The sequence below is a fragment of the Alosa sapidissima genome, chromosome 23 (assembly GCF_018492685.1).
Source record: "Alosa sapidissima isolate fAloSap1 chromosome 23, fAloSap1.pri, whole genome shotgun sequence".
Taxonomy (NCBI): domain Eukaryota; kingdom Metazoa; phylum Chordata; class Actinopteri; order Clupeiformes; family Clupeidae; genus Alosa; species Alosa sapidissima.
The window spans coordinates 17113648-17123647 of NC_055979.1; the positions used below are offsets into that span (position 1 = coordinate 17113648).

The 10000-nt window shown below is 46.2% G+C and overlaps 1 protein-coding gene across 1 annotated transcript in view; it reads left to right on the plus strand.

Annotated features, from left to right (window-relative positions):
• hecw2b (HECT, C2 and WW domain containing E3 ubiquitin protein ligase 2b) overlaps positions 1-10000 on the plus strand; it is a 48307-nt gene that overhangs the window by 34308 nt on the left and 3999 nt on the right. Inside the window, exons 19-30 of the mRNA XM_042081641.1 lie at positions 1-179; positions 1936-2088; positions 3392-3488; positions 4026-4122; positions 4737-4820; positions 5093-5202; positions 6896-7016; positions 7361-7474; positions 7927-8079; positions 8388-8486; positions 8908-9037; positions 9813-9959. The exon at positions 1-179 is cut by the window's left edge and continues 7 nt beyond it. Coding sequence (XP_041937575.1) covers positions 1-179; positions 1936-2088; positions 3392-3488; positions 4026-4122; positions 4737-4820; positions 5093-5202; positions 6896-7016; positions 7361-7474; positions 7927-8079; positions 8388-8486; positions 8908-9037; positions 9813-9959 — 1484 coding nt within the window. The remainder of the gene's footprint in view (positions 180-1935; positions 2089-3391; positions 3489-4025; positions 4123-4736; positions 4821-5092; positions 5203-6895; positions 7017-7360; positions 7475-7926; positions 8080-8387; positions 8487-8907; positions 9038-9812; positions 9960-10000) is intronic.

Below are 10000 nucleotides of genomic sequence, written 5' to 3' on the forward strand. Positions count from 1 at the left end.
ACCGCCTGTTTACAAGTAACACCTGCCTGAAGCACATGATCAGTAAGGTGCGTCGGGACGCACACAACTTTGAGCGCTACCAGCACAACCGTGACCTGGTCACCTTCCTCAACCTGTTTGCCAACAAACAGCTGGAGCTTCCCCGTGGCTGGGAGATGAAGCATGACCACACTGGAAAGGTGGATGATCTCTCTCTCCCTTCTCTCTCTGTCCCTGTCACATTCTCTGTCATTTCATCTCTCTTTCATGTGTTCTGTCTTTCTTTCATTCTTTCTTTTTTGTTTTTCTGTCATTTCTTGAATTTTCCCCTTGGGGATCAGTAAAGTATCTATATCTACAGTATCTATCTACAGTATCTATCTATCTATCTATCTATCTATGTTACCTCCTCTTAACATAATTTTCTCTCACTCTCTTTCTCCTTGGCTCACTCTGCTAAAAGAATACATGTAAATCTTTCTCAAGTCAGTTTGTCTGTGTCGATGTGTGCTCGTTTTACTAAATTGTATGCTCATTTTACTAAATTGTGCACTTGTTTTACTAAATCATGCTTTCATTTTATTGGATTGTGTGCTCATTTCACTAAATTGTGCATTCGTTTGACTATATTGTGTTCATGCTTTAATTCAGAATAACAATACACTATTTAGTACAATGAGTGCACAATTTAGTAAAACGAGCGTACATTTTACTAAAATGATCACATGATCTAGTAAAATGAGAGCATGATTTAGTAAAACGAGTGCCCATTCTCTTGACACACACAAAAAAATATTTTGCAATGACACTTCCCAGGCTCCGTAACCTTTCACACACCAAGTAAATGAATTAAATGGGGATCAAGTATAGAATATTTTGTCCTATGTCTGTTGACGTCCTGTATGTTTCAATGTGTCTCATCCATGTTCCCCTATCTGTTTGTTGAGTTTGTTGAATGCGGGCTATCATGTTTTCATACAACTCCACTCTATGCTCTATGTGTATTTCTGACTAAGGTGTCCTGACCAATGAGCAGGGTGTCCAAACCCCATATTCCCACTCACTTACTGTCACCTCTACAGGCATTTGTATCAATGGCCAATTAAGCCAGGAGGCGCCTCATCTGGAACACATTAGGGTTCGCTGTGATGATGAGCTAGTGATCTTTTTTTGCGTTGTGCACTCACCGAGGCGCCCCCAAGAGAGAGACAACCTTTCAAGTGGGGAAATCTGTATCCACGTACTCTCTCTGTCTACCTCTTCCTTACGGCCATGTTATTTTTCCTCCTCGGTCTGTGGCGCTGGCACGATCTCAAGTGCCGTCTTTTCAGTTTTGTCTTTGTTTTGTCTTGCCCTGGTTTCGCTCACTTTCTCTCCTCTCCTCTCCAGCTGCCTGGCTTGATCTATTGCTCTCCCTGGTTCTCTCTATCTCTCTTGTTCTTTCTCCAACTCTGCCTCCCTTTCTCTCTCTCTCTCTGTCTGTTTAATGATCTTGTCCTCTGTTTTGTCCTCTGACTATTTTTGTGATGCACGATCCTTGTGATAGGTTTAGTGTCCATAAAAATTGCTAAACGAAATGGACTTGAAGACGTGCACAGAATTCTTATATGTGTGTCTGTATTCATTTTACTGTACTTCTCTGTGGATTTACAGGCTTGTTTTCTTTTTCAGTTGTGCCTATTTACATTTTTGTACATTGGAAACCGCAGAAAAAAAGCCTTTGTTCATAATACAGTATTTGTTGCCAAGCATTGTTGGCTGTAGGCACTGCCATTAGAACTTTTCACACAGGGACTTTTATGTATCCACTAATAGTTGGGTTAATAATTACCAGCTTTAACACCTCTTATCTTACTTTTAAGACCATGTTTGTGGGAAAATGCATGTATAAATCATCCAATAACTCGTTGCTGTTAATGTTTGATCGGCGTTTGATCAGCCTTTTGTTTCCCCCAGCCTTTCTTTGTGGACCATAACTGCCGCTCCACCACCTTCATTGACCCCCGGCTGCCCCTGCAGAGCGCCCGGCCCAGTAGCCTGCTGGCCCACCGCCAGCATCTGAGCCGCCAGCGTAGTCACAGCGCCGGGGAGGTGAGCACCCGACGCATGGTGAGCCTCACCCCCGACCCCCCACCCCGTCCACCTCACACCACTCACGCACGCACAGCCAAGATGGCCAATCGGCGCTTGGTCCGCCCGACACAGAGGTTTGGGAATGAGTCGACTCCGACGTCAGATGGGAACATCCTTCAGTTTGTGCAGGACTGGTAGCTGGAATTGAAAATAAAGGGAAATAAATGTTGGGAAAGCTGGCATGTCTGTAACATCAGAGATATCACCTGTGAAACATGAACAACATTTATTTACTACACGCCACCAACCATCCTCGTTACAGCTGCCATTATCCATACTGAATAATGCATTTGCAACACTGCGACGAATGAAAGAATCCCGTAATTGAATTCAAACAGGCCTCCTGACGGGAAGCGAGCGTATTCACTCTGGTTCTCGCTAATGCATCCGGTGGCCTTCGTTTCTCCCTGTGCGGGTTCAGTTGTACGTGTGTGACAGAGGTGCTGGTTATCTATTGAAAGGCAGAGCACACGCTTGCGCGGCTCTTTCAGATCGGCTGATTAATTCCGTTGGTTTTGCGTGCTCTTTCCCCCCCCGGAGGCTCTTTTATCCATTTTTCTCACGGTGAGTGTGTGAACGCGCATCGCATTTGAGCACCGCCCTCCTAATCTCCAAATCCCCCTGAAAGTCTTCCTGGAGAGGGAATGCTAATGTACAAATAGTTATTTAGAACGAAAACACTCTCCCTCTCTCCCTCCCTCCATCTCTCTCCCTGGTAACTTTCCACTAGCTGTGAATGTGGGTTAGGTGGCCTTGTAGAAATGTTTAACGATGGTCCATTTTTTAAATTGCTAATGCCTCGTTATGTAAGCGATCACTTATTCACACTCCGCGAGGTTTTGAGGATTCTCGGCTCACATAATGATGTGTAAATGGAATGAGTTATCATCCGCGGTGCATTCACAGCTGTTTATAAATGCGTAGTTAATTTGCCTTTTAACTGGTCACGGTTGGCATGCGTTGAGTAATTACTGTCAAAGCAATTATGGCAGGGAGAAATCGCAAATGCATTCTGCATCACAAAGAAATGGCCTACATCTTCCTCAGAGTAGTCAAACAGGCTTTCTGATGCCCTTCACCATTGAATGACCACCAAATGTGATGTTGACACTGTATGGACACACATCAGTGGTTCTGTTCTGTCTTTTTCATTGTGCTTCTTATACAAATCAGAATGGGTTGAGTGTGCACTGCATTTCCTTCCTTCAACCTGTGTGTGTGTGTGTGTGTGTGTGTGTGTGTGTGTGTGTGTGTGTGTGTGCGCACACATGCATGTTAGGTGGGAGATGACCCACGGCATGGTGGACCCCCAGTTCTTCCTCGGCCCTCCAACACTTTCAACAACCGAAACCAATGCCAGGACGTAGTGCCCACAGGTATGTGTTCTGTTCACTGCTACGCATACAGCTGTACTGCAGGCAATACTTTGGTTAATCACAGCATGTGTATTTGTCTAGTTGATCTTGACGTTCCAGTGAGTGCTGAAATGTGTGTTTGTCCTGGAGTCGGGCTTTTGATACCATGCTATTTTTTGCTTTTAGGAGTTTTATTGCTACGCCAGGTTCAATGGGTGGAAGCTATTTTAGTTAATGTGGCAATCTGTAAACGTGTTATCCTCTCAAAGAGATCATCATTATTCATTGCCGCACCAACTTAATATCAGCTAAGAGCAGTCATCGCATCCGGTTTGGGTGTTTCATTGGCACTTTGGTCACATACATGTTATTGCAGAAAATGTCCCTGCATTTGTGAATCATTGCTAAAGCGCTCAATAGCGCGTTCAACATTTGTGTTGATGATCAGAACGAACGAGTCTTACAAACACTTTTCTCTCGCTATCATTTGCACCACTGTTTCTCTCTTGTTTCTCATCTCTCTTTCACACCCCGCCCCCCTTGCTTCTCACACCTCAGCCTACAACGACAAGATTGTAGCGTTTCTACGGCAACCCAACATCTTCGATATCCTGCAGGAGAGACAGCCGGAGCTCATCAGAAATCACTCGCTCAGGTGAGGACATATATATATAGCCCTTATCCCAGTAGTCACGGAAACGTAGAACTTCTCTTAAAGACCGCCTCTGACACAGCACACAGTCACTGAGACAGCCCCCTGGCACCGACACAGCACATAGCTATAGATATAATCATATCAGGTTTGACAGAGTCGAATAGTCACTCACACATGACAAAAAAATGATGGATAGTTATAATTGACAGGTTTACTTAAGCTGTACTGTCAGTCATATCACCAATGTCACTATACTGACATGCTAAATTATGCCTGACACATATTTTTTTCTGACTACACAGTTTATGTAATGTTAATCATAGCCGCTAACAGAATCGCTAACTACTCCCTGTTCAGTTCATAAGGTATCTGGAGTTACGTCTATTAACTTGGACAGCTTACTGAAATAGTCATGGTTGACATTTTGGGGCAGAGGGTAATGGCTGCAGCGCTGCCACAACACTGACTAGACATGATAGGGATGATGGATTTGGATTTGAGAATGCATTTGCCCCTGCTGCTATTCTGATTGTGTGTGTGTGTGTGTGTGTGTGTGTGTGTGTGTGTGTGTGTGTGTGTGTGTGTGTGTGTGTGTGTGTGTGTGTCTACCACAGGGAGAAGGTGCAGTTCATCCGTAATGAAGGAGCGTCTGGCCTGGCTCGTCTTTCCAGTGATGCTGACCTCGTCATTCTGCTAAGGTCTGCCTGAGTGTGTGTGTGTGTGTGAGAGAGAGAGAGTGTGTGAGTGAGAGAGAGAGTTTGTGTGTCTGAGCAGAGGAAAGTGTGTGTGTGTGTGTGTCATTGTTTTGATGTCTGACAGCGAGTTGGGATGAGTTTGTGTTTCAGACTGTTAGCTCCTGCGTGCTACTGAGTGAAATCCATGCCTGGCGCTGTGCTAGCGGTTATTATTCTGTGTATTCTACTTTTGTGTTTGGCGATTCAGACCTCTCTCTCCTCTGTCTCCCCCGCAGTCTGTTTGAAGAGGAAGTGATGTCGTACGTGCCGCCCCATGCCTTACTGCACCCCAGCTACTGCCAATCACCGCGAGGCTCGCCGGTGTCCTCCCCCCAAAACTCTCCTGGTGAGATCCGTAGAGAGACAGACCGTTTCTTGCATTTTAAAAGATCTGTCAGACTCTGCATGGGTAAAGGCATCAGATATTGCTCACTGACATGAACTCTGTGCTGAAGAGTCACAAGCACTGTCCGTCAAGCGAGTGGACGCTCTTCGCTGATGGAGGGTGTGGAGTTGCACGGAGTCTGACGGCAGCTGAAGACAAACAGCTTCTTAAAGGCTTGTGCTGACAGCTCTAAAGAAAATAGAGAAAGAGATTCGTCACACTTCCAAGCCCTTTCTTTGAAAAGACGGTTCTGCACCACTGATAAACCAAATGAAAATCACCTTAGAATTTGGAGGGAGTGTGTGTGTGTGTGTGTGTGTGTCGTGGGGGGGTTTCATAATGGAATCTTTAGGGGGTTCTTTTAAGGGATAATCTGTAGTACAAATCCTACAACTAGGCAGAATCAGTAGGGCACAGTAGGGCACCACAGCTGTGGCAGTCGAGAAAGCACCACACACACACACACACACACACACACACACACACACACACTCACTCACAAACACCACTGCACTGAGCTTCTCCTCCAGCTGTCAGTCTTCTCATTATCCCCATGACAGCTCCACGGTATTCCACTACGTCTGCCAGTCTACAGACTACACAGGCAGTAAACACTGCACCCGGATCTAATACTCACAAGCGTTTACGCTGCCGTGTTCACTGCTGAACCTTTAGAACGCTCTGTACCAGTCGCAATCCCCCACCCCCCCCTAACAGCGATCGGCTGCCGCCGACTGATTTGCCCGCCGACAAGCGGGAAACGGGATTGACGTGGCTTTGTGTCAGAGTCGGCGCGGGGTGAACGAGTGGCGCAGGGCGCGCCATCCATCCCCGAGCAAGCCTAACAATCTCCTCCGAAATAGAGTAGAGGAGACTAAGTCATAAGCCTCACACACACACACACACACACACACACACACCCGTGTGTTTGACTTTCACGACCCATGCTTGGCAGCAGACCACACATGGAGAGCATGTTTGGGTGCGAGGCCGATGCTCTATTTGGATAACTCCTTGTTTTTTTATTGGTTGGGGGGTAGTTGGGGTGGTGTGGTGTGTGTGGCAAATCCTTGTTTGGGATTTAGCTTTTTTGGGCGGTTGGGGTGGTTGGTGGTGGGGGGGGGGGGGGGGTGTAAACGAGGGGTAAGAGGGAGCTCTGGGATTTGGGATAATCCCTGGGTTTGGCTGTCTCACTTGTCAAATCAGCAGCTAGATTTTCACAAGTCCGCCAGGAGCGCCCGCGTGTGACAGAGTGTGTGCTGGGTGCGAGGGATGTGTCTCCACACACCCCTCACAAAAAAATGTGTGTTTTTTTTTTAATCCCCGCGAGCTCTTTAAAAAACAACCCTGCCAGGCAAAAGGTTGACAAAAAAAAAAAAACTGTTTTTAAAATGCTTGTTTGTAGATGCGAGTGCTACTTGCGTGTTGATTTGTTTATTTTTAGTGGTGTGTTTTTAGGTTGAGGCTAGCGCTCAGCTCTGTAATAAATGCAGCTTTTTGTGTCAGGTGAAAGGTGCCGTATATTGTAGCTTCTCACCTATACCTGGTAATGAAGTCATTCATCACTCTCTCTCTCTCTTTCTCTCTCTCTCTTTTCTATTCTTTCTCCCATTTTTCTCTCTGACTCTTTCTCTTCCTCTTTCTCTCCCTCCAGGCACACAACGAGCGAACGCGCGAGCCCCAGCTCCATACAAACGGGATTTCGAGGCCAAGCTGAGGAATTTCTATCGCAAGTTAGAGACGAAAGGTTATGGACAGGGGCCGGGAAAGGTTAAGTGAGTGTTGTGGCTGCATACCTTGACACACACACACACACACACACACACACACACACACACACACACACACAAACACACACACACAGCCTCTGTCTGTCCCTCTCAAATATCTGACATAGAATGTACACAAGCACACACCCGTGCTTGAGTTCCAACACAATATAAAGGGGCCCTTACAAACAAACCCAAATGTACTCAAATACAATATACACACTCACTCAAATACTCAGTCACTATCTTGCGCCTGCATGCAGACATGCAGACACACTGTCACACAAGCTCACGCACACTTATACCCAGCGTTCATGAAACTGACCATTTCATCTGTCGTTGTCCATAAGGTTGATCATACGCAGGGACCATCTTTTGGAAGACGCCTTCAACCAGATCATGTGCTACTCCCGTAAGGACCTGCAGAGGAGCAAGCTCTATGTCAGTTTTGTGGGTGAGGAGGGGTGAGTAAAACTGTTTCCTGTTCGCTGTTCTTTATTTCCTTCATTCCAGTAAGGAGCCTCTATCCTAAGACTGTATTTCACATCTTAGCACAGGTCTTTGTGATCACTTTTCTTTTTTTTGTACATTTGGCTGTTATATGTGGATCGGATTTTGAGTGCTTGTTTAAATTGGACACATTTGCAAACATCATACTTTGCCAAGGGTTTGTTTTTTTGCCTCCCACACCCACTGTTTGCGTGAGTCTGAGATGTTTTAATCTCTGTAGAGATGTGATGTAGTGTCTCTTTGTCACCACACTGGGCTGTCTCTCATCTTTGTAAGATCTTTGTCATGTGTCAGAGAGAAATCACACTATTGTGTTGGTTCACAAAGCCTGACAGCTCCCACACGCCTTTGACGGTCTCTCTGCTTGTGTTGCTTGTGTCTGTCTGCTTCTGTTTGTCGAATGCAGGTTGGACTACAGCGGCCCATCGAGAGAGTTCTTCTTCCTGGTGTCCCGTGAGCTGTTTAATCCGTACTACGGACTGTTTGAATACTCGGCCAACGACACCTACACCGTGCAGATAAGCCCCATGTCCGCCTTTGTGGATAACCATCATGAATGGTGAGGAAGAGCTGCCATGCTGGAGTGGTTCTGTGCTGTACCACTACTTGTTTCTCACTCTTATGTCAAATCAACAAGAGAATAGTTACTGTAGAATTTGTGCATAATTTAAGTTTTTTTTTTTTTTTTTCATTACTTAACATTGATTTAGTTTGAAACAGACTGGTTATCTGGGAACGTTCAACAATTTGTTTGTTGTGCCAGAGAGTTTGGTTGCCAAATTTAGAATGTCTGCCTTATAATGGAAGCCTTGATGCTACAGCTTCGGTCAATTATGGCTTATTCTTTTTTCTGTGGTACCCTTTCAGGTTCCGGTTTAGTGGGCGAATCCTGGGCCTGGCTTTGATCCATCAGTACCTGCTGGACGCCTTTTTCACACGGCCCTTCTACAAGGGGCTCCTGCGCATGTAAGTCCCCTCTAAGGAACCACGACTGTCCGCACCTCACCCAAAGACACTAGCACTGTCAGCCCAGTCGAAATGAATAAATGGAAACAAGGGTAATGCATTGGATCTGATAAAGGCCTTTCATGATCTGACTGAAGTCCCCTCCCCCGGCTTCTGTTCTTGTTATCCTCCGTCTTCCTTTTTTCAATCCTCTATTTTCACTCCTCTGTCCTCGCTTGTCCTCTCTCTCCTCTCCCACATCTCACACGCTGCGATCACTACTTCCTTTACCTTGTATGCTCTTCCCCATCCACTCTCATTTTAATTCCTCTCATCCCTTCACCGCTCTGCTCCTCTCCTCTCATCTCATCTCCTCTCATCTCTCCTCTCCTCTCTCCTCTCCTCTCCTCGCCTCTCCTCGCCTGTCTTGCACTCTCTCTAGCCCTTGTGATTTGAGTGATCTGGAGTACCTGGACGAGGAGTTCCACCAGAGTCTGCAGTGGATGAAGGATAACGACATCGAGGATATTCTGGACCTCACCTTCACTGTCAACGAGGAAGTCTTTGGCCAGGTATGCGCCGGGCTTTTTTTTTTTTTGAGGGAAGCGTACATCTGATTTTGCTTACCTGTCTGAAAAAGTTTCTAATGATTGATCATTATGACCGACGCTCAGCGAAGCGGCGGTCATATAGGTTTAGTCAGGTTTTTTTTTTTTTTTCGCATGGCCAATTTTCCGTCAAGGATTCCCGGGACACTGAAAGACCAGGGTGCACGAAAATTGGTGGGCATGTAGCCCCACAAGGATAGCATGGGACCATTGTTTTTCATTTTGATCTGTAGCCCCCCCGTTGGACTGGACCCCCGAAAGGAGGGTAGGGCGGACACAGGTTTCTGTGAATATCTCGAGAACCGTAGGGCCTAGGAGGACCACCGTTTTTGTGTATGTTGGTCTTAAGGGGCCCTGTCAACCCATCCTATTACCACTCAATTCATGTATAGCGCCACCTAGTTAAAAATTAAAAAGCAAAAAATTAGGTGTTGTATTAATATCAGGAACAAAGTAGGAAATGAACACAATTTGACAAGCGTGACTTATTTTTGCGGAAAAAATGTGCCTGACTGGGCGGCATTCATATTTTTGTACCGCTTTGTGGTACATCTAGTTAAGGAAAGTAGTGCCTCTGGGAGAGTTGTATCCGATTGAAAAGGATTCAAATGATCGCTCTTTTGGAACAGTGGTGCTTTCAGGAAAGTGATATCAAAAAGGGCTGTTCAGTGAACGATCTGCTGCATCGTGTGTGTGTGTGTGTGTGTGCGTGTGTGCGTGTGTGCGCGCGTGTGTGTAGATCACTGAGCGTGAGTTGAAGCCGGGCGGCGCGAACATCCCTGTGTGTGAGAAGAACAAGAAGGAGTACATAGAGCGCATGGTGAAGTGGCGCATCGAGAGAGGAGTGGTGCAGCAGACGGAGAGCCTGGTCCGCGGCTTCTACGAGGTACAGACACGCACACACACACACACACACACACACACACA